The sequence below is a fragment of the Rhinoderma darwinii genome, chromosome 13 (genome assembly GCF_050947455.1).
Source record: "Rhinoderma darwinii isolate aRhiDar2 chromosome 13, aRhiDar2.hap1, whole genome shotgun sequence".
Classification (NCBI taxonomy): Eukaryota; Metazoa; Chordata; class Amphibia; order Anura; family Rhinodermatidae; genus Rhinoderma; species Rhinoderma darwinii.
The window spans coordinates 41,529,210-41,555,206 of NC_134699.1; the positions used below are offsets into that span (position 1 = coordinate 41,529,210).

Below are 25,997 nucleotides of genomic sequence, written 5' to 3' on the forward strand. Positions count from 1 at the left end.
CGTAACTCCCATAGACCTGAATGGAGACAACTGCGCACATGCATGGCCTTTCTCCATTCAATCTTCTGGATGCAGTGGACCCCTTACAATAGGTGGTGGTCACAGAAGTAGGACACCTACCTATCAGATATTTATGGCATATACACAGGATATGCCACAAATGTCTGTGGTGGGAAAACCCCTTTCATGTGAATGTCTAGTTTTTCAATTACCAACTCACTGCATTTATTATTTACATGAAAACAAACACAAGAATTAATGACTTTCTCTGAGTAATCATAATTGGCATCAACTCTCAAGCCTTTCACTGCACACGCCCAAACTTGTGAAACCCTACAACAAGTGAATTGCAATTAAAATGATGAAGGCGAGCCATACCTAGCTCATCTAAATATTTAAGGGACGATGCTGCAGGGAGTTTGAGATTTAGGGTATAATACAAATAAACTAAAGCAAAAACCTGACGTTTGATCATCTCTCCATCTAAACAGAATTATGGGAGGAAGAGTATCAGGTAAGTCTATCTATTTTCATAACTATATTTAAACCTACAACAGTGACAATCCTGTTCGTCTTCTTAAGGAGCAAAATTTTATTGGTCGCTGGATTAAGTGAAGGATAGTGAATAAGTTTTCAGACAGCACCTTGGAAGACTAAAGAAGTAAAAGCTGTACTGAACATATACAACAGTGGTGAAGTTATTTCTCATGTATACTCATAAATAATACTTTGTAAATGCTGCATACATTTTCCAGTTTTATAGACATGTCCGAAAAAAATATTGGTGAAAGGTAGGATCCCACTGATGTCCTGAATGATGGGGTCTGGCTCTGTATACTGGTTTAGAACCCTTTAGCTGGTGTTAACGCTAACAACATAGTGCCCCTGTGCAAGAACAGTATTTGAGCCCCTAACTGATAATTAGATGACATTGGGGTGCTAACCATAGAAGAATAATGGCTCTCCAGAAAATCTTTCTTCAGTGCGACAATCCACTAGTAATTGTGAGACAAGGTTGGGCGAAGGTCCTTACATGTGAGTGTAGGTCTTTACATGTGAGCACTTTTTATTTTTCTAGCAGTGAGCCCCTTTACCTGCCGGGCCCTTGTGCTGCTGTACAGGTTGCCTACATGGGATGTCGGACTATGTCTATCAGATTTGATCTGCCCCATACTTGATGATTTTCATAGGTTGGCATGAAATCAATAAGTGAATAATGTTACAATGTTATTATGTACAGACTACCCAGGAGATCACAATTCAGCTTGATATGTACCTGAACTATATCAATGATGTATTGAACCATTTCTCCATTGTCACAGCCCTATATTTGTAATAAAAATATTTTTTTCTAAGGATGAGTAAAACCTCTAATATAAAACACATAAAAGATTGTTCAGCAAATCTTAGCAAAATGAAAGATGTACAGGAGCAAGTACGCTGCGGCTGAAAACTATTCATGTAAAGAAAAAAACTATTGCAAAAAATAACACTTTGCAAATGCTAAGTGTATGTTCACACGGCTTATTTTCAGCCAATTTTCGGGCCGTAAACACCCCGAAAAATGGCTGAAAATGCGGAAGCTGAACGCCTCAAAAAACATCTGCCTATTGATTTTAATGGGAAAAATGGCCTTTCGTCCCGACGCGCGCAACGGCGCGTGAAAAAAGTATTGTAAAAAGAAGTGAATGTCACTTCTTGAGCTGTTTTTGGAGCCGTTTTTCATTGGGTCAATAGAAAAACAGCTCCAAAAGCGGCCGTAATAAACGTATCACAAAATGCTCAATGCTTAAAAAACGTTGAAAATCAGGGACTGTTTTCCCTTGATTGCCGTGTGAACATACCCTAAGACTACCTAATACACTATATATAGATAAATTTGCATTATTGCTATGTTTGTCTACAAAAGTGCGGTTCTTAGCGCACATTTTGATCAAATTGTGTGAGCCTACCTGACATGCAAGGCAACCTCTTTTAAGTGGTCCCTAACCTAAAAATACACCGCTGTTCTGGGACTAAGCCTGCAGAATATACTCGGGGAAGGGACCAGCTATACTCTAATTAAAAGCATCCTTGGACACAATGGGAGGAGTTCACGACCAAAAATGGAGGCAGTCACCATCCCCACACGAACAACATGAAACACAGAAAAGGTTGGTCTCACATCCTAACAAAGTGAGAAATGTATAGGTGCAAGTACGCTGTGACTGCAAACAATACATGTAAAGAAAAAAACATTGAAACAGCACTCTGCAAATGCAGAGCCTCTAAGCCTCTAAAAACGATGTTCAAGATCAAAACGCTTAAAAAGTTGCTAAGCAGGTTTAAAAATGATTCAGATTCAGCTTTTTTACATTGTATTTGGAAAGGCATTAACAAAACCAATAAAAAAATATAAGTGTGTCTATGCAATAACCTTATGCACTGTACTATGGATAAAAGAGACACTAATCTGTAAAGGAAATATTCTAATTCTAGCTCTTAAAGGGGAATTCCACTTTATATCATTTTTGACATGCCATAAGAAAACTCGATTGGGGAAGAGTTCACCTAATGTCATTTTAGTAAGGGCATACTTTTGGAGTTTGAACTTAAATATAAAATTCAATGTATCATACATACTATATATTACATGCTCTTTGGAACTATGCCTGGAGGCATGTAAATATTCACTGTCACCAGGTAGTACTACCACTAAACCACTGGAAAAATCAGTTGGCTGGATCAACCGGGAAGACTACTGGATCACTAGAAAATACTACTGGTCATCAGGGAAGGTCACTTTGAGAAGATTACCAGGAATGACTGCTTGATCATCTGGGAATTGAATAGAGACTTAGGCCGCTTTGATACGAGTGTAATACGGGTGCTTTTATGTTCTTGTATTACCAAGACAACACCCAAACCTCCCGCCCCTTCATGAGAACCGGAGAGAGAGCACCATAGAATCCTATAGTGCTCTGATTTTAGTTTCGATTAACTACTCTACTGGGGACTAGTCACTTCCCAACTTTTAACGCTATATTCTACATCAAGACCCCAATTATTAGTATGAAAGTGGAGAACTTTACATCTGACTTTATCCAGAAATGTTAGGGAATAGAAATCCGTAAGCCCCCCCCCCCCCCACACACACACAAAATCAAGCCAGAGGAATAAGTCTGTGATAGGAACAACACATGGGGAACCACGTATAGACTTTTGATGTGTAGCACCGGCACTACACAGCTATCCAATTCAGCAGGACAGCTTTTAACTTCCCTGAACTGGCTTAGCTGTGCCATTGCACCATCACTCATTAGTTTATTTCTTTGCGGGCATCATCTAGATGCCACCTTGTCTCAAGGCAAGTGCATGTAATAGCTTGTGGTCCTCAGAGCAACATCTGTGGGAGAAAACACCCCTTGTCTTTCCAAATATATTCTATGAACTCCCAAATTTGAAAACCTGTAACTGTTTAACAGGTTTTGGTGCTTCCAAAGCCAAAGAGGCAGAACGATACAAGCAGTCCCAAGTAATTGCAGCACATAGGAGAGCAGCTGGGTCCTCAGGGATGGGAACAATTGCCATAGCTACATCTACACGATAAATCACCGGTTCCTTTTGTTTGCATTTTAAAGCAAATTTATTGTTTTAATCTACATAATTATCAATGCTAAAATTTTATCATCTTGCTTTCAATTTTTATAAATCCAGACACTCCCAGAAGAAAGTGTATTAGTAATTTTCTGCTCAATAAGCAATCCAAGAGCGTAGCTTGCTTCCATATTAGTTAATATCCATGCGTCAAAAATAACACCATCTTAACCTGTACATTCAGCAGCTGAATTTATTGCTATGAGTAAATAGGGAAAATATCATTGTCTAACAAATAAATGCTATACCCTAGGGAGCGTAACTCAATATCCTGATAGGTAAGTTTGCCACAATTGTGCAAAAAATTGCTTGTACCACACAATGGCACTCCCGGAACAAGATGTTTTGCCTTTAAAAAAAAAAAGTGTTGGAAATCTCCAGCCAGTGATAAAGCCAGTGCAGACCGTTTTGTTAATCGCTGGAGGTCCTAGCTCATATTGTAATGATGGGGGTAAGGAAATAGGACAAGTGAGCCCTAATCTACCCGCCACTCAGTCCCTGCCTACTTGCAACGACCCGCCCTAGGGGACGGGGTACAACTGGGCGACGGTCCCTACGCTCAATAAGTGCACGACAGACAAACAGACAAGGGTACACAAAAGCAAGGAAAAAGGGGCAGTTGCCCATGGCAACACCGTGAGCAACAAGAGTGGTGAACGAGCCAAGTCAAACCAGGAGTGTACGAGGTACCAAACGCAGAGCAGGAGAGAAGTGAACAAGCCGAGTCAAACCAGGAGTGTACGAGGTACCAAACGCAGAGCAGGAGAGTAGTCAGCAAGCCGGGGTCAATATGAAGCAGGGACAAATGGTTCAAGAAGCTGTAGCTGGGCCAGGAAACAAAACGAGAAAAATCACAAGCAAGGAGGAACAGGAAAGGCAGGTATAAATAGACAGAGGGTGGGAGCTAGCTCCGTCTGGCCAGGGTGTGATAGGCTCTCCCACTCCTAAGCCTGCCATCCTGAGTGGTGGAAGATGGAGTCAGTCTCACAGACATAGAAGCAGGTGCAGACTGATTACCTATGGGCGGATACACAGAAGTTGTGCCTGGCAGATCCTTAACACATATCTTCTCCCATTCTTCTTACACCAATTCTGTCTATATTTTTTATTCTTTTTGATGGACAGTAGCCATGTAAATTAGGCCACCTCTTTACTGAAAGCAAAAACAGACCAGTTCATTCACGCGATCGGTTGGTGTTCTAGTTCTTAGACGCCCCCCCCCCCTCTCCCCCCACCAGTTTAACCTTTTGGACAAGTCCCAGCCTGACCTTTTGACAAGTCTTATTGACTAGATTTATCTGGAAAAAACAATTAAATGAGAAGGAATTTAAGAAACATACTGATATTATCTAAGTAACTTATAAGCAGACTTAAAGGCCTGGTTTAGGAATAGTACACATTGAGCACAACAAGTTCCCCTGCAGTTTACAACTGATCACTGGGGTCCTAGCCTTTCATAAGTTTAATTTCTTTGGGTCTTTCTAACAAAAAGTTATTGTCCAAAGTGGACAATTCCTTTCAAATGAATCTCCACATATATAGAAAAATGATTATAAAGCAGGTAATTGCAAACTAGTCATATTTTTTCTCTATAAATTATTTAGCAGATTCTGATTCTAAATAGCAGCATGGACTGATCGTGGTCCATGCAGACGGCAGCTCATAGCTCTTCAGTCGGAAGAAAGATCGCCTGGCTTCCTTCTCGACTACAGAAGCCTGTTCTGTGGAATCACTTTACACCCTACAGTGCTGGCTCCCGTACTGGAGACAGAAGCCTAGGAGAACAGCTCGCTCTCTTCATTCTGATTTCCCGCAAAGGCATACAGAGTTTATTTTTACATGGATTCCGTAGGAAAAAATTGCATTGTTTCATTGCATGCAATATTACGGAGATATTAGAAGCATTCCTTCTAGGGGATTATATGGTTCCATATGGATGTATCACATTGTGGCATACAGAGTACCAATGAGTCCTTAATAATTTGATCTTCCAGTCAGAAACATAGAACAGACAATAATGCTTTTAAAAGAATATTTTCCTAATAAGTAAAAAAAAATATTGTGTAATATAGAAGTTTATAAATAATGCTGATGTAGTTTTATGTATACCATGGGAACGTGATAGAACATGGGGAGGGTATGTGCTAGCATCTCATTCATTTTCTGTTTAGCTTGTAAATTAGGGCATTTATTAGATGCCCTATTTAAAACAAGACAGCCTGCCCTACTGCAGCAAATTAATTTCCCCAGTAAGGTTGCCAAGTAATCCCTCTTACTATATACATTTGGTGCAGTAGGACATGCTGGTTTATTTTTATTTTTATTAGAGCACTTAATAGCACTAGCTTAAAGAGGTCTCCTTGATAATATTGCTATCTGACAAAGACAGGTTGTTGAGATGAAACTAATATTGTTCCATCATGAGGCAGCAAGGTGGCACACTGGTCCAAATCCAACTGGGACAATAACTGTGTGTCTGTACTTCTTAAAATGTTGCCAGAAAAAGAAAAGCCGACTAACAGATTAATTTGTTACTGTGAAACTGACCCTGGCAATAGTACAATTATCTTACATCAGTTACAGGCTAACAAAAGGTGCCCACACACATAGGACAAAAATCGGCCAACATACAGATTTACTACGATCTTTTTCCAGATCATGTTGTATGGAATGGCATAGTCTACTACGCTATTTCATACCTAAGAAAGAAAAGGTACTGTATATCAATGTTTACCAGCCCAACGGAGGCTAAAAGGATGCCAATTTGGGCCAATGGAGCCCTATAGACACATTAAGCGTGTACACTGGGAGCTTTCCTGTCGTCCATGCTAAACATACATCACAAACATAATGTTAACAGGGCCTAATGTATATGGGGGTCTCCCAACTCCCCCTGATGGCAGATGTAAGGGGGAAGGAGGATCGAGCGTTTGTTGTATTTCCACATGCCCCAATCCTTTGCTCCCACTTGAGATAAGAGACGTCTGGCAGCGGCTAATTCTCCCCACTGGAATAAGCATGCATGCTCGGCCGGGTTTATGTTGCAGTTGGGAGGAATAGCTGTTCAGCCAACAGTTATTTCATGTGTACGACATCTTTACTTACAGGAGCTGAAATGCTAAACGACTCTAATATACAAGAATAAAGGATTATATTAGGCTTACAGCTAATTATTTAGTGGGATTGTTTCCAGACCGCCTGGTAGGATAGTGGACCCCACATTTTAAGAAACACTCCTGGTAAAACTGATACACTGTGTTATGCCCAGTGCATGGTCTAAGGGGGTGTTGTTCCGTCTTTAATGTTCTTTAAATCACTGTGTCCTGTGCCGCCCCATCATGTTCTGCACTACACATAACACAATATATTCGTTTTGTCTGGAGTGCTTTTTTTAATTTCTAGAAGACCTACTCAAACTGTATACACATATTTAGTCTCATCAATATTAGGTAAAACAATTGCTTTTTTTGTTTAGCTCTACAGCTGGAAAACTCAAATCTCCAGCAAAACACAAATGCATCAGCACACCGAACCAGCGACTTTATGAGTAAAGATCTCATCGTGAGGAGAGGTCAACCATTCACCATTGAGCTCACATTCAACAGACCTGCACAGTCTTCAGACAATCTCAAATTAAACATCAATACAGGTAAAAAAAAAATGCAGGTCAGTAAAACCACGTCTTTATATCATAAAATTATGAAATGTAGCAACTCTAATTAAAACTTAACATTACATCAGTTTTATCATCAGTATTTGATAGTTACCATTTGTCTTTATATGGCCATGGTCTACACATTGAAGGTAATGGCCTGGGTCTATACATTGAAGGTAATGGCCTGGGTCTATACATTGAAGGTAATGGCCTGGGTTTACACATTGAATGTAAATGTCTGGGTTTACACATTGAAGGTAAAGGGCTGGGTCTACACATTGAAGGTAAAGGGCTGGGTCTACACATTGAAGGTAAAGGGCTGGGTCTACACATTGAAAATAATGTCCTGGGTCTACACATTGAAGGTGAAGGGCTGGGTCTACACATTGTTGATACAATTCTGAGTCTACGCACTAAAGGTAGTTGCTTGGGTTTACACATTGAAGCTAAATGTCTGGGTTTAAACATTGAAGGTAAAGGACTGGGTCTACACATTGAAAATAATGTCCTGGTTGTACACATTGAAGGTAAAATACTGGGTCTACACATTAACGGTAATGGCCTGAGTCTACACATTGAAGGTAGTGGCCTGGGTCTACAAAATGAAGGTAACGTTCTGGTTCTACACATTAAAAGTTTTAACCTGGGTCTTCACATTAAACGTAAGAGTTTTGGTCTACACTTCGAAGGTAATGGCTTGGGTTTTATCAGAGACGGTTATGGTTTGAACCTACACATGGAAAGGTTAAATTATTTAAACCAAGCATGAAATTTAGTTTTTTAACTGTATTTTGTATTTTTCTCTAAACATTTTTCTAGGCTCTATAAATATAGATTTACCCATTGACAGTTCAATTTCTCGTGGTGGAGAACCTTGGAGTGTAGGCACTACCCAGAAAAGTAACAACTTGACTGTCACCATCAACTCCCCAGTCAATGCAGTCATTGGACGCTATACTATGACCCTGAGTTTCTCCAGCGGATGGAGTTCCACTTCGAAAATTCTGGGAAATTTATATGTGCTTTTTAACCCCTGGGCTAAAGGTACAATTTTTCATCTGCAATACATTGAGCTTATAAATGTAGTGGAATTATACGATATGAAAGTTACCTAAATGTGTTTCTGCCCATAATAGAATAATAAAAGTTGAGAATGTTAGGGTTACAGGCATAACTGGAAGCTCCTGGGCCCCTTCAGGCACTAGGGCCTAGGTGCAACTGCACCCTCTATGCCCTCTATAGAAACACCCCTGGTTGCAATCATAGCTTTCTATGGACGCGCGGTGGCTCACTGGTTAGTACTATTGCCTTACAGCGCTGGGGTCCTGGGTTCAAATCCAACTGAGGATAACATCTGTATTGAGTTTGTATGTTCTTCCTGTGTTTGCATGGGTTTCCTCCCACACCCCAAAAACATACCAATAGGGAATTTAGATTGTGAGCCCCAATAGGGACAGTAAAAAAGAGGACCTCTGTACAGCACTGTGTAATATGTTGGCGCTATATAAGTAACTGAAATAAATAATAGTGCCCTTATGGATTGATATTCATATAATTTTAGCATGCAGATTTCTGTAAAAAAAGAAAAAATACTTTTGACTGGAGATTGGACCACTCAACTTCACTATCTCCATGTGTTCTTAAAGACCCATTTACATGGGCCGATAATCGGCCGAACAAGTGTTCATAAGAATGCTTGTCCCCGATCATCTATCCATGTAAACATGACAACGATCAAGCTACAAACCCTATATAACCCCAAACCCGAACTAACGATATTTAGTCCCCATACAGTTTGCATTGGCCCATGAAAAAAGGACCTTTTATTTGGTCCCCACTTCTTAAAGATAAGAAGGTTAGACTGGTCCATGTAGGAAGGTCAGCAGCATTAGTGAGCAGAGTTGCCTAAGGTTGGTGAACCTGCCTCACTCCATGCATGATACACTCATTACTCAGGTCTATTAAAGCAATATAGCCAGTTTGCCAGCCCTGCCATTAGACCACTTTCACACAGCAGTATTTTGATTAGTATTTTGCTTCAGAATTTGTGAGCCAAAACTAGGAGTGGGTCCAACACATGGAAGAGGAATAAATTATTCCATTATACTTTTTTTTGTGTAGGTTCCACACCTAGTTTTGGCTTTCAAACACTGATGCAAAATATTGACCAAAATACTGACTCGTAAAGGAGGCCTTACTGTGAGAAATATATATGCCTTAAGCTATGAGATAGTGCCAACCTTTCTTTCGGAAAAAGAAAGGACAGGGTAATGAGAGTACTGTTCATAGTCATTTTTTAGGAGGCAAACAAAGTGACAGTATTTATGTATAAATAAATAAATATGCATTACATGCTGAAGCAACTTATAATAGGGAGGTTCTTAGTGCACATTTTGATCAAAAAGTGTTTGCCCACCTGCCACGACAAGGCGACCTCTGTAAGGAGGGGACCTACTCTGCACATACACCCAGAACAGGGACTAAGCCTACATATATATCTGGGGATGGTAGGAACCAGCCTTAAACTAATTAAAATCACCCAGTGCAGAATGGGAGGAGTGCAAGAACAAAAAATGGAGGCATTCACTAACCCCACATATATGAATCACACAAACAACACAAAAGTTTTAACAGCACATTCCAACAAAATTAAACAAAATGTGTATGCAGGTGCAAGAACGCCTGTGACTGCAAATATACAGCACACAACAAAATTGCAACAGCGAACACCAATGCCATCTAAGCCGCTAAATATAAATAAATATGCACTACATCAAAATGTGCATTAAGAACCTCCCTGTTGTAGGTAGGTTTAGCATGTAATGCATATTTATTTATATTTAGCCATCACACAAATATAAAAAACAACACATAATAAAAATGTGGTAGTGGTATGAGGGGTCACAATGCATCACATTACATATACATGTGATAGGGCGGGATAATATATAGACACATACTGTATAAAAAAACACCACTTAAATTACCATTATATAGATATATAAACACTAAATAGGGAGTATAGGTAAAGAGGTGAAACCACAATCAAAGATCCAAAATCATGTCAAATACCAACCCATATTTTGCATGTTTGCCCCTTAATAAGACAAACCACAGACCACGACCAAACACCCTTAAAGAGGCTCTGTCACCAGATTTTGCAACCCCTATCTGCTATTGCAGCAGATAGGCGCTGCAATGTAGATTACAGTAACGTTTTTATTTTTAAAAAACGAGCATTTTTGGCCAAGTTATGACCATTTTTGTAGTTATGCAAATGAGGCTTGCAAAAGTCCAAGTGGGTGTGTTTAAAAGTAAAAGTCCAAGTGGGCGTGTATTATGTGCGTACATCGGGGCGTTTTTAATACTTTTACTAGCTGGGCGCTCTGAAGAGAAGTATCATCCACTTCTCTTCAGAACGCCCAGCTTCTGACAGTGCAGATCTGTGACGTCACTCACAGGTCCTGCATCGTGTCGGCTACATCGGCACCAGAGGCTACAGTTGATTCTGCAGCAGCATCAGCGTTTGCAGGTAAGATCGACTTACCTGCAAACGCTGATGCTGCTGCAGAATCAACTGTAAACAGCCTCTGGTGCCGATGTGGCCGACACGATGCAGGACCTGTGAGTGACGTCACAGATCTGCACTGTCAGAAGCTGGGCGTTCTGAAGAGAAGTGGATGATACTTCTCTTCAGAGCGCCCAGCTAGTAAAAGTATTAAAAACGCCCCGATGTACGCACATAATAGACGCCCACTTGGACTTTTACTTTTAAACACACCCACTTGGACTTTTGCAAGCCTCATTTGCATAACTACAAAAATGGTCATAACTTGGCCAAAAATGCTCGTTTTTTAAAAATAAAAACGTTACTGTAATCTACATTGCAGCGCCGATCTGCTGCAATAGCAGATAGGGGCTGCAAAATCTGGTGACAGAGCCTCTTTAAGGGATGCAGTTTGCCAAATAGGGTCACTTTTGGGGGGTTTCCACTGTTTTGGCAGCACAAGACCTCTTCAAACTGGACATGGTGCCTAATAAAAAGGAGATCTCAAAATCCACTAGGTGCTCCTTTGCTCCTGAGGCCGGTGCTTCAGTCCATTATCACACTAGGGCCACATGTGGGATATTTCTGAAAACTGCAGAATCTGGGCAATAAATATTGAGTTGCATTTCTCTGGTAAAACCTTCTGTTTTGCCGATTTTTTGTTAATAAGAAGCATTTTCTGACAAAAAAAAAGAAACTTGTAATTTTCACCTCTACTTTGCTTTAAATTCATGTGAAACGCTTAAAGGATTAAGAAACTTTCCAAATGCTGTTTTGAAAACTTTGAGGGGTCTAGTTTTCAAAATTGTGTGTTTTATGGGGGTTTCTAATATAGAAGGCGCTCAAAGCCACTTCAGAACCTAAGTGGTACCTAAAAAAAAGAGCCTTTTGACATTTTCTTCACAATGTGAGAAATTGCTGCTTATGTTAAGCCTTGTAACATCCTTGAAAATAAAATAATGTTCAAAAAATTATGCCAACATATAGTAGACATATGGGAAATGTGAACTAGTCACTATTTTGCATGGTATTACTATCTGTCTTACAAGCAGATACATAAAAATTCTGAAAAATTCTATTTTTTCCAAATTTTCTCAAAATTTTGCTATTTTCCATAAATAAACACTGAATATATGGACCAAATGTTACCACTAACATAAAGCCCAATGTGTCATGAGAAAACATTCTCAGAATCACTTGGATATGTATAAGCATTCCAGAGTTATTACCACATAAAGGGAGACATGTCAGATTTTAAAAATGGGCTCTGAGCCTAAAGGCCAAAACTAAGCTGCGTTCTTAAGGGGTTAGGAAAACACTCCAGCAATTTTGTTGTTTTCAAAAAATATTTTGCCTATATAGTGCAGAATAGGCTACTATTAAAGAATAATTAGAGGCTCAAGTGTATACCTTGTGTATACCTGTCTTAGTTGATGTACCATCTATGAATTGTCTGCCATCTTGGTTCCTTCTTCCCCTCAGATATGGTTCCCCCCATGCAGACTACATTTACCATGATGCTTCTGGTATTGCAAAGCAGAGGGGTTGGAGTCTCATCACACTGCACTTGCTCTGCTCTGAGTCCTATCTAAGTGCAGCACACTGCAGAGTCTCTGGTGTATCCTATGTAGCTTCAGTCTGTCTCATCTGCCTCCTGCTTGTGATGGCTTTCTCTCTGTCAGTTTTTACATAGGAGGCAGTGAGAAACAGCATCTCTTATAAATACACTGGACTCTGCACACAGCACTCACAAGTATAGACAGTCAGTGTGAGTCAAGTGGGTTTATAACTCTGCAGCTACTCATTGTATGGTTTCACCTATTAAATTACTGCACTCCTTCTCCCTTAGATAGGGCAGAAATCATCTCTTCTTAGCACTATATATATGGGGGACATACAGAGGAACAAGGAGGGTGGAGCTGGATGGGGAGAGGTGGGGTCTCAGAGCTGCCAGGAGGGTTTTGACAGGTGATGATGTAATGCTGTAGTTTACAGGAAGTCCGACACACAGGGGAGATTGACCTCCTGTCTACACATGAGAGTATTGTTTATTCTGGTGGTAATACTGAGATCACAAGACACAGCTTCCCATAAGGAAAGGGTTCAAAATACATGGATGCAGCTGAGCTGGAGAGAATCAAATGACACTGCTGGAATACTGCTGGTGAGATAGCATTATATGTGGGAAAAAAAATTGCTGGAGTGTCTCTTTAATATTCTCTTTTTCTTTGATCCTATTTTTTCATATATTGCAAATAATATTTTATAAATATATTAATAATTCTTCTATATGTGTTACAGGAGATCAGTCATTTCCCCTTTTCTTCCCCTCACTATCCAGTTCCTGGTTCTAAGACAACTGGCTGCAGCAAGAGCCTCCCCTTTCTGCCTTGTCTGCATTAGGACACAAGGATCACAAGTCCTGCCCCCTTTTTGAATCCCCCCCATCCCATCAGCTTCACTAGCTGAAAATGGTACAGACCAGTAGGAAATGAAACCCTGTGTTCTCTGCAGGATTTCTACAAGACTCTTTATTTCAAGAAGATATAGAAAATCCTGCTGACTGACAAACCCGTCTGAGAAAGTTTATCCCCTGTTTATTTTTATCATTCATTTAATTAGGTTTAGTGTTCTTTTAAATTGTTCATTGGGTACACCTAAAAAAAATTATAATATTTGAAATACTGTTTTTATTGCTGTGAAGTTTTTTCATTTACACATATGATCTACAATTAACACAGGTGATGCTGTGTTCATGGAAAATGATGCTGAGAAGAAAGAATATGTGCTTAATGAAATTGGGATAATTTTTTCTGGAAGCTCAAGCACTCTAAGGGCTAGGCCTTGGGACTTTGGACAGGTAAATGTCTATGTAAAGGGAAGTGTTATATATAGCCCTTTTACAGTCTACAACCTCTACAACCAGGGGCCAGTGACTAGATAAAATTGTATTGTTACTGCCAGTTGAATTTTCCTTGACCTTTCTTGTATGATATTGCATTTGGTCCTTTACACAAAAGGATAGACATGGAAGATACATATGATATGACATATTGAACTTAATGTATTTTAATTCATTATATTGTTTCATATAGTCAGACTAAGCCAGGTACAGATGGCTATACCAGGCTATACATACAGGATATACCAGGTCATATATATTGAATAAATTTAAATCTTAGTATATAAATCAATTTCACTTCACACTTTATAGGAAATAAATGGACTATTTGATTAGAAAGAAAAACTGTCTGGTTTTTGTTTCAGAAACAGCGCCACTCTTGTCCATGGGCTGTGTCTGGTATTACAGCTCAGCCCCATTCAAGTGAATGCTGCAATACCAGTCAAAACCCTTGGACAAGAGTGGCGCTGTTTAAGAAATTGGAAATGGGATTTAATCAGAAAGAATTGTGCAACTTGCTGAGCTTTGCTTTCCAAAACAAAAATGATGCTCCTCTTTGTAGTTTATGCATATTACGATGATAGATTACATGTGGGTAGCACTATTGCATTGCAACACTGGTTTCCTGGGTTTGAATCCAACCAGGGACATGGAGATTGTGTGTTCTTCCTGTGTTTGCATGGGGTTCCTTCTATACTTCAAAAACATACTGATAGGTTATCTGGCTTCCTATGAAATTGCCCTAGTCTGTGTCTCAAATAGGGAACTCAGGGTTTTCTGAATTAATGGGGTGCAATCCTTTATCAAATAGCCATTTACAAAGGAAGTCTCCGTAAGATCCAGTATATTTTTATAGGCGCCATGTAATGCTTTATTTTTCCTGTGGTGGTGCTGCAGTAGATATGAACACTTAGTGCCAGGTTCCCCTACAGATAAAACTAATCACTGGGGATTCCTGCAGCAGGACACCCAGTGATCAAGCTTATACTTGGAGGGGCTTTCCGAACAAAAAAGCATTCTCAAAAAAAAAGTGAAAAACATTTCAAACTGGTCAAATGGAGAGGGAAAAAATAAAGACCCTGGTATAATTTAACATCAAAAGTGTTCAATTGTCAAGAGTGATTGAGGGGTCCATAGAGCTCCCTGGACCAATTAAGTGTATTAAGTCTGTCCTGTAGCTGTATTGCCTTTCTCCCAAACTTACAAAAACACATATATTTTTTTTATTTGCAGTTTGAAGAAGACATTTTGGATATCACTTTAAAAATACTAGACAATAGTACTGACAATAGAAGAGATGCTAAGAAAGACATAAATCAGAGACATGACCCAGTTCATGTGGGAAGAGTGTTAAGTGCCATGGTAAGGAAGTCTGCATCTTAGATATCTATAGAGAACCAGTGTTGGCCAATGATACTTGCCTCTGAACCACGTGTATAGTACATATTTGAATAGTCATGGTTTTTGGAAATAAATGCCCTATTACATGGGCCAATGATGGGGCAAGCGAGCGTTCATGTGAACGCTTTTTCCCGATCATTGCCCTGTGTAATTAGGGCAACAATCAGTCAATGAACGAGCAAATGTACATTAATCGGCTGATCTGGTCTTTTATGGAGAATTAAATATCATCATTATCGGCAGCACATCTTCCTGAAATGTGCTGCCGACATGATGAAAATAAAGTATATGGGGACGAGCAATCGTAGTAACGAGCGCTCGTCCCTAAAAAATCCAAAAAATATCAAAAAAATCCATGCGAAAGGAGCAAGCGAGAGCCAATCAACAAGCTGCTTCGCTGATCGGCGCTCGTTTACACGGCCCACATTGGGCCCTGTAATAGGACCCTAGTTCATTTCCATTGTGTGGCGAATACTGAACATTTGTACCTAGCTACATAGATTTACTTTTCATTTATTTGCTGTTGTGTTGCAAATATTTAAAGGCTCTCCCCATATATCTCTAGTTTATTAAATCTTTCACGCTTACCAATATCAGATATGTGGTTTTGACACTTGAAATCATAATGTTTCTTTCCATTTTAGAAAAACTCTATTCCTTCTCCCACTGATATAATAAAGAAGGAAAGTATCATGCATTCTGGCTCAGCTTCATTTGCCACAAATCTACTCTATCCAGCCATAGCAGGCAGACGCGTATATCTGTTTAGGTGGTTTCAGTTATTCTCCCCGGATGGTACAATCTCTTGTTCCCTGTGATGTGGGGGATCTGCTCCGTTACCTGTCACACTACACAACCCCACTGCAGAATGCAATATATACAACAAAGAAAAACGACCCGCTGCTCTCTCCTGTATTAAATTCAATACATATGTTACAAAAATGTTTACTTGCTTGTATATCTTGTGCATATTTTTGTTTTTAGATTAACAGCCAAAATGACAATGGAGTTGTTGTTGGAAATTGGAGTGGGGACTACACAGGAGGGGAGAGACCTACAAAATGGAATGGGAGCGCTGACATCCTCCGCCAGTGGATGAAAAATGGACCTGTCCAATTTGGGCAATGTTGGGTCTTTGCGGGGGTGCTCTGTACAGGTTTGTAAAAACATTGCAGCATATTGTTAGAGGAAAATAAAGAAAACTGAACGGGAAGTAAAACTCAAAATGAAAGGGCACAGCTGTGATTTCTGAGCTATAATGTTCCATTCATTTCATGTTGTGTTTTATGTTTGTTAATGACTTTACAAGATTTAAATCTGTCAGGATCAATGAGTCATGAATGTGGCCCTTTGAAAAAAATAAGAGGGCCGTACCATGTATAGCCAGGGCAAGGACAAGGGTGGGCATGCACATACACACACAGATACAAATAACTGTACATAAGTGACATATACACAGTTATACACACACAAACAAAATACGTATAAACGCACTATATATACGAAATATGCACATACACATAAACATAAATACACATAAATGCATGCACATACGCATAAATATATATACACACACTCATTCTTAACGGGGTTGTCCACGACCAGACAACTGATGACCTATACAACAGATAGGTCATCAGTATATGATCGGTGGGGGTCCGACACTCGAAATCCGCACCGATCAGCTGCTACGCCTCCCTACGGGCACCGGACGCCCATGCCGGAAGCAGATGGCTCCAATCACGTAATAGCGGTCGAGCTGCAGTAATGCAGCTCTGCTCCTATTCCAGTAAATAGGAGCAGTGCTGTAGTTATGCAGAACGGCCACCATGCCGTGGTCAGTGCCATTTTCTTCAGGCTCCAACTACTGCATGACGTTCAAAACATACGGCTCCCGGTAGCAGCTGGAGCAGCAGATCATTGCGGGGTCCAGGTGTCGGACTCACACCGATCATATACTTATGACCTATCCTGTGGATAGGTCATCAGTTGTCCGGTCGTGGACAGCACCTTTAAAAATGCATACGTACAAGTGGGTGCACCTCCCATAATGCTCCTGCCATGTGCACCTGCCCATTAATCAAGGGAAGACAGTTGCACCCTATGCAGCTGCATCCCCCAGGGCCTAGACTGTTGAAGATCAGAGCTTGTTGCTATAAAATGTAACATTTATCATTCAGGTATCACGTCTTATATATAGTGAGGGAATTCGAGAAGCCTATATGGTAAGCTTGGTGAGTGATTAAGAAGTTAACCTGTTATGTATATATCTTTATTTAGCGCTAAGATGTCTTGGTATACCGACACGGGTCATCACAAATTTTGCCTCAGCTCATGATACAGATCAGAATCTCATTGTTGACCGCTATTTTGACGAGGATGGAGCAGAATCTGCGGAAACATCTGACAGTATATGGTAAGAACAGTAAATGAGGAGCAATAAAAACAAAAACATTTTGTAGTAGATAGTAATTAAAAAAACGCCCTTATGTTTCTACTGTCCAACCCTTTTGGCCCAGATATGCCTAGAATTCTATAAAATGTGAGGCATATATCATCATCATATCATCATATAGTTAAAAAGCAGAAATGGCCACTAAATTGTTGTTTTATGTGGTTTGTAAATGGCAGCATTATTGCAGTATGACAATAATATGTGGGCTAATATTCTGGGAAAAACTGAATCTAAAATGAAAAGTGGCAGTGAGGTTATACTTTGCTTGTTGCCCAGGGACCCATTTTTTTTAAAACTGGCCTGTTGAAATGTCAGCATTGAGGCCGAGTGGTATTCCATAGAGGCAGAACACTGATCTTAAGTCAATGACAAGGTCCCTGACCATGATATTATGAAGAATGTGGGTGTATTCATCGTAATTAAATATCACTTTTGTATATGCAAAGTGTCTGCCTAAAGATGAGGATATAAAAGAAGCAAAATAATTTATCTTTATTGACGTTCAGAATCTGATCTGTCGATGAAAACTCTTTCTTGATAGGAATTTTCATGTCTGGAATGAAGCTTGGTTTGTTAGGAGTGACATTGGCTCCGCTTATGATGGATGGCAGGTTTTGGATGCAACTCCACAGGAACCAAGTGAAGGTACGATAATTAATATATTGGGATCTAATACACCAATTAGCTATAACATTAAAACCACTGACAGGTGACAAATTTAGCAGAATAATGGTCAAGCGAAAAAAACAAAGCAACTTTGACAAAGGCCAAATTGTAATAGCGACTATGGTATTGATTCCGTCAAAACGACGGAACCCTTGCACAACTGAGACAAACGGAAACCATTGGCACCGGATTTGTCACCATTGAAATCATGGTTTCCGTTTGTTTCAGTCAGGGCTCCATTCTGACGGAAAGCTCAGACGGAACGTTAGAATAGAGCCCCGACGGATATGTGAACGAAGCCTGAATCTGTACTTTTATATCCTTCAAAAAAACGGATGACTAACATAATGGAAGCAAACGGATGCAATTCTAAATTCCATTGATTTCAATAGGATTTTTAACAGATCCGTTTTTATCAGTTATTTTATTATAAAAACGGATCTGAGTAACGAATTATACAATGCTACAAGTGCCAGCATGCACACGTAAAAGTAATATACTGTATAATGCAGTGCCTAAGTAGCAGAGTGACATAATACCTATGTAGTCGGCACACCTTGCTTGTGTTACAAAAATATATTTTTATTTTTATTATGGATGCCAGAGGCTGTATGTGCGACGTCGACGTTTCGGTCAGACAGACCTTCGTCGGGCACTGAGCCGTGCTGGGGACTGGATCGGTACAAAATGATGCGTGTATAGCGCTGCTGTGGTCAGTAACCGGCGGCTTACCGCTCTGTGTTAGCAGCGCCAACACAGAGCGGTAAGCCGCCGGTTACTGACCACAGCAGCGCTATACACGCATCATTTTGTACCGATCCAGTCCCCAGCACGGCTCAGTGCCCGACGAAGGTCTGTCTGACCGAAACGTCGACGTCGCACATACAGCCTCTGGCATCCATAATAAAAATAAAAATATATTTTTGTAACACAAGCAAGGTGTGCCGAGTACAAATTCTTAACCTATACCCGGGTTGGGACCCTACCTCGAGCACCCAAAGAAACCAGTGCCATCTGAACACAACCATATAATACCTATGTAGATACCACCATACAGTGTTCAAATAATCCCAACAAACAGTGACGATATATCAGCTCCAAACATAAATTAATCTAATAACAGTGCTATACAATGTTTAAATAAAACTGCTATATAATAAATATTAAGATTCATGGTGGTCACAAGCCTCAGGTACCAGGCCATTTGTGGTGCCCCCATCATATGGAGTAGCTCATGTAGCCTATGCATCCGCACAGGTCGCACACGCCCCTAAGGCCGCTGCCCCTGATTAGTACAATTGGGTGGTTGTAATTGGGTCTCTTAGTTCAGCAATGTTTGCTCTACTGCCGCCTGTTTCGATAATGAAATCTTTGGCCTCATTTGTATAATAGGGATATACTGTCTTGGACCCTGCTCTGTGAAGGCTATTAAAGAGGGAGACGTGGATCTTGATTATGATGCGCCTTTTGTATTTGCTGAAATGAATGCTGACGTAATGGACTGGTTGATTTCTGCTGATAATTCAAAGAAAAAAATTAGCTCAAACAAACGTACAGTAGGACGATTAACCAGCACCAAGGCAATTAATTCGGATACGCGTGTTGATGTAACAGAGAATTATAAATATGGTGAAGGTAAGGACTTAGTTTTCTATCCACATAAACTACAACAAAGGTGTTGTCAGCTTTGGACAATCCCTTTCTGTTAGAAAGGATTCCTGGGACCCCCAAGATTTGGTTGTAGTCTGCAGGGGTTTGTAGTTGCAGCAAGTGTTACATTTTCCTGCAGCGCCACTACAGGGGAAATTAATCATTACATAGTTCTCATTGAAATCAATAATCTCCTTGTGTTATGCTTGGACATGTTGGGTCTAATAGGTTATTTATGAATCATCCCCCAAAAAATAGACCCTAGTGGCAAGTAATTGGCTCCAAAGTCACCTCCAAATGGAGTTGTCTTATGCTGGATCTTTGGAGAACATTATTGTGTCAGAACTAGGGCCCAACGAATGATCCACTAGTACTCTGGGGGGGGGCAGTCCAACCCTGAATGTAGACACTACATCTCCTACAATGCACTGTATGATCTGTACAGACACCTATCCTTTAGGTGGCTACAGAGATATTGCAGCTTGAGAGCTAACAGAAAGACAGCAGAATTCTGAATGAAGCTCGGGATTTGACTGGCAAAAACAAGATAATGATGTAGATTTACTGCTGCACCCTAACATTTATGTACATGATGTGAATATGGGTGCCATGGGGGATGTCAACAAGCCACTCTGCCTTGGCCAGTTTATTTAAATACAAGGCTAGGACATCCAACTAAATCGTTACCACAGGTAAAAGAAGGCCTAACATACAACTATGGAATCTATAAGATGCCATAATAGCATTAAACTAGCGGGCACAATAGCACCCCTGAAGGGCACCCAAACTCCCATTAAGTGTGTATGAAAAACAGATCATCCTTTACAGCAGATAGGCGATGAGGAATCATGTGACTGACTTACTGACTCTTTCTTTATATTATATTGTACTTTCTGAAAATTTAGCATTTTTGCAATTTCAGGCACCGCCAAAGAAAGAGAAACATTTAAGAAGGCTCAAATGAAACTGGCAGGTAATAATTTTGGTTCTAGAAGAGGCACCGTCGCATTCTCAGCCAGTGACACGGCACCATCACCGACACCCGATTTCAATGGCACTTTTAAACACAGCAGTGACATACAAGTTGGTCAGGATGTCACATTCAGCCTGAATCTGAAAAATACAAGCGCTAATGAAATGGGTCTGCAAGTAAAATTGAATGCCTCCGCTATTATATATACCAATGCCTCAGTCCAAGACATCCTAACCAACGCTCAATCTGTCCAACTGGGACCAAATAAAGGTAGGTTTCCTTCTTTCTGATATGCAAGTTATACATAGCAGGTGAATTACAAAATTAAGCCGTTACTAAAATTATATTGTTGAAGCCTCTGAACCAGGGCCAGTGTTAGGGGTGTGTCGCCCATGACTGTCTATCCTACGCTAGGTACCACAACAAAGCTTTATAGACTGTTAGATGTTCCATAGATCTATTCCATTAATTTCTGTATGGAAATATTTCTTGATGACTATGGGTTGGCTTTTTTTAGGGCACTATAGGTGTATCTCTGTAGGCATTGTGTGGCATTGCTGCTTAGGTAAGGTAAACTGTGCCGTGTATGAATGATCATTGGGGGCTTCAGCAGATGGACCCTTGCCATCACTTGAATGCCAGGGTAGCTTTGATAGGAGAAAAGTCTGTCCAGATGGGACAACCCCTTTAAGCTACACTTTAAAGTCTTCTGTTTTCTATGAAATTCCTAAAGCAATGCAGCCCCCAGCTGCGGAAAAAGAAGCAATTGCTCTGAGGACAAGACGTGATGATGTAGTTATTTTCCTATGCAACACAGGTTTGACGTTTTCCAAGGCAGACAGGTCTTGGATTCCTTTTTCCTACCACAAAGAATTATGGTCTATTTTTTCTTACATTGTTACAGTGTTCTTCCTATATTTATTTAATTTTCACAAAAGTGAGCTACAAGTCATGTTTATTCTTGAAATACTTTGCACTTTATCAGAGAACAGCATCCCATACACTATACCATATGCTGAGTATGAAAATGCCATAACTACAGACAATATGATAAAAGTGGTGGCAGTGTGTGAAGATGAGAAAGGATCTAAACTCCTGGTGGAGACCGTCATCACCCTGAAGAATCCACCTATTACGCTCAAGGTATTAAAATCAAATACGTAAAGCCTCCAGTATACTGTGTGGAGGGAAGCTATAGGGGCATTATACTGTGTGGATGGCAGTTATAGGGGCATTATACTGTGTGGATGGCAGTTATAGGGGCATTATACTGTGTTGAGGGCAGTTATAGGGGCATTATACTGTGTGGATGGAAGTTAGAGGGGCATTATACTGTGTGGAGGGCAGTTATAGGGGCATTATACTGTGTGGATGGCAGTTATAGGTGCATTATACTGTGAGGATGGCAGTTATAGGGGCATTATACTGTATCGAGGGCAGTTATAGGGGCACTATACTATGCGGGAGCAGCTATGGGGTATTATACTGTGTAGGGAGCACTATGGGGCAATATATTGAGTGGGGCAGTGTCAGGGGGTATATTATATACAGTAGGTTCAGGGGATAAATATTAATTAAAATGCGTAGCATGTATATAGGGGGCGTGGTATGCAAAAAGAGGGGTGGCCGAAATAGTCATAATTAAGGTTACATGTTCAATTAATTGTGATTTTAATTTAGGTCATCATCCCCCAGCCCTACATTCAATGGCCAATATGTCTTCCTCTTTCTTCTTTATGGGGAGTAACTATGATCAACCAGTCCAGGAGGTCCCAACCCTTCTCTTTTCTTCCTTTTATAGCTAAAGATGCCCCCCCCCCCCCCCCCTATACAAGTATCCTTTTTATATTTGCACTTTTTTGTTTATTTTGTTTTCAAACCTCATGTGGTATCTCAGATGGTCACCATCAGAAGTGACTGAGTTTGGGCCATTAAAATGTTTACATAGACCACGTTTTTGCTAAAAATCAAGCACGATTCTTTGGATGGTCATAATTTAGGTTTAAGGTGCCAGATATAATTGGCGGCAAATTGGATTAATCATTCATTTTGACTTTTGAAATCTATTTAGGGTCAGTTTAACTGATCTACATTTGTCTTATGTATTTCAGATCACAGAGAAAGCCCATCTAAATAAACCTCTAAGTGTAGAGATTGCATTCACCAATCCCACTGCAGAAGACCTTAACAACTGTGTTCTGACCATCGAGGGGAGTGGGCTGGTAAAGGAGCAGATCACAATTGAGTAAGTATGAAATTATATACTAGGAAGTTCCAAAACGGCACACTGAAGCCTTAGCTTCTGAAATTACTAGATTTTACAACATCTTCATCTTCTGCTACATGTTCATGATGCCAACAAGGTCAAAAATGAACTTTGACCAGATCTGTTTTAATGTAATTATGTATGAATAATAATAATAATAATAATAATAATAATATATTAGGAAGATGAGATCAGTTGAGCTATATGTAAGTGGTGTAATTACATATTAAGGTCTCTTGCAAAAAAATAAAAATGGTCCCACCTCTATTTCCAATGTCCTTTGATGGTATCTGTGAAACGTCACTGAAAAAAGCCAAACTTACTCACAATGGCAGATGCACGCACCAATTCACATGAAGACACAGATAGACTACAATGCTACATAGAGGGAGATTGCACATCTGTGAAATGTGCTCAGAGTAAATCAGATTCCCACATTAGATTTCCATAGATTCATTTGCAGAAACTTAATTACATAATTACATGAATGACCAAATCCAAATTTAGGTGCCAAAAATGTAAGAGAAACATTCATTTAGCAGTCAATGATGAGATCTTCTTTTTAACCAAAGATGTTTGGAAATAGACATCAGAATTAATCTCAGTCGGCATAATTGTCTCAAAATGACAACAGTAGTCATTTGCGGTGGTGAAAAAAACATTGCATGCATGTTTCTGATTACATTTTTTACATTGAGGTGGATCAGAAACAGAAGAAGTTCTATTGAGTAACACCCTATTGAGTAACATTAAAACTTACAATTGCCTTAGTGTGAATTTGGTGTAACAATATTTCATGGATATTGTTTTTTTACATCTATAGATTATCAGTAGACTGGACCCTATTTTTCACCAATTACAAAGGGATAAAACATATGCTATGCCTCATACATATATTGTTTTCACCTACAGAGCGCCCCAACTGAACAAGAACCAAAGATCTGTCAGCAAAGTCGAAATTGTACCATACCGATCCGGTCAAAGATGTCTCATGGTGGACTTCTCATCTGATAAATTCTCTGATGTCAAAGGGTCATTAACAGTTAATGTTGCTCCTGCTTAACACAATATATTTTGAGGAATTCTTCCAACATTCATAACTGAACGATTAAATGACTTTTTTAATGAGTTGCTAATGAGTAGAGTTGCAATATATTGAACCCAAATAATTACAGTGTGTCTTACTACGTTATAAATATAGTGTGATTAGATATCTTAACATGAGAGATGATTAACAATGAAAAGTACAGATCAAGCATGCAGCTATGACAGGGAAAATAATTTCACTGGTACGCTGGCATAGTTGTGTGAATTACCTGAAATGTTTGTTTCTATGGGGCTTAATACTGAATGTCCAGTAAATGAATCTAAGGCTAAATTAAAAATTGAAAGAATTTTTAAATAAAAATTAAAAAAGGCAATAATTAGTTTTTTGGCATTTTTGTGTAGAGACACTGCTGCCTACAGTGTTCTTCTCCAAACAGAGTTCTTGCTCTACGCAATTTATAGTATACCTCTACTTTTGCGGTGGTTCTAGCGCAAGCTTTTAGAAAATACACCATAAATATCGGAGAGGTTTGGCATAGAGAGGAGACGAGTTGGAGAGAGGCCACGCACGCATGTGTCTCTCTCCATAGTCGTTTATGGGAGTTGTGGAATGCTCAGCTGTTTACGTAACTCCTATAAACGACTTGGATATAGTCTCATGCATGATCGGCCACCTCCTCAATTCTGGAGTGCCAAACATGGAAGCAAAGAACCTCCACCCGTCGGACATTTATGACATATACTGTTGATATGTTATAAATGTCTAAATGAAACACCCCTTTAAGTTTTTCTGTGGCCCCTGGTAGTGATATGATGTGACAATGTGGCCCTCAGACCAGAAAAGGTTATGTACCACTGCCCTAGAATAACAAATACCACACACACCAACACATTTCCATTTATCATAGTTTAGTAAAGGTGCGCCAACGTATTTCCACACTCTCTCACTGGGTGGGGTAGTGTGATTCTTATTTGTAGACAGGCTTTCCCTATATCACAGGCTGGCGGCGCAAGGAAAATTCGGTATCTCCTCAGTATATCTAAAAAGTATTAAGCAAAGAGAGGCCGTGCCATTATGTAGTATATAGGTTTTAAAGGTGCAGTATATAAAATCTGTACTCACATGGGGTAAAATGTGATCCTCAGTTATTGCAACTGGGTTCGTCCTCCCCATCTGTGGTCATCTGTAGTCTGTAAATAGTCCTCTGGTAGTCCTGTTGTATCACAGGTCGTGCTGGTGTAAAAGTAACAGATTGAAATAAGCTACTCACTATTTTAAAACTGTTGAATAATTATATTTATAAGAGCTCATGCACATAGCCGTAAGAAGGCTAAAAGCATGCATGGGGCCCCTTCTATACCACGTATGTCTTCAATTTCATTCGGAGGTATTCACAGAATTGTTCACAGCTGAGGTCGCTATTGACAGGGGCATCTAAGGGGTTAAACTCCCGGGATAGGACTTATGTCCAATCCCAGCAGTTGCAACAGGAGCCCAGCTTTGTATAACAGCCGCGTGCCATCCACTGATTTTGTGGGTACACTGGAGAGTACGTACGAGATACGAGTGATGATATATCCATCACGATGCGGGAAGTAGCACTTGCTTGTGACGTATATATCCATCTGCCGATGTTGGATCTGGACCACTTCCTTTTAAAATTATGTTTAGTGAAATATTGTGTTAAGCGGAAGGGGAAAAAGCCACACTTGATAACATATCAACAACATTCCCAAGTTACATTCCAAATGTTGAATATCTTTGAAAATATTTAGCATTATTTATCTTATACTGTCTT

General features: G+C 39.9%; 1 protein-coding gene across 1 annotated transcript; it reads left to right on the plus strand.

Annotated features, from left to right (window-relative positions):
- The first annotated feature begins 495 nt into the window (after positions 1–495).
- LOC142665801 (protein-glutamine gamma-glutamyltransferase E-like) lies at positions 496–24,214 on the plus strand. The gene is made up of 13 exons (XM_075845578.1): positions 496–514; positions 7,112–7,285; positions 8,111–8,335; positions 13,580–13,698; positions 14,974–15,102; positions 16,126–16,297; positions 17,422–17,557; positions 18,138–18,241; positions 19,655–19,897; positions 20,835–21,155; positions 21,871–22,028; positions 22,997–23,130; positions 24,064–24,214. Exons 1-13 carry the CDS (start codon positions 496–498, stop codon positions 24,212–24,214), a joined length of 2,085 nt encoding a protein of 694 aa, XP_075701693.1.
- The last annotated feature ends 1,783 nt before the right edge of the window (positions 24,215–25,997 follow it).

Coding starts and splice junctions, on each gene's coding strand:
- LOC142665801 (XM_075845578.1), top strand. Junction 7,286..8,110: donor CAAATTAAACATCAATACAG/GTAAAAAAAAAA, acceptor ACATTTTTCTAG/GCTCTATAAATATAGATTTA. Junction 13,699..14,973: donor GGCCTTGGGACTTTGGACAG/GTAAATGTCTAT, acceptor TTTTATTTGCAG/TTTGAAGAAGACATTTTGGA.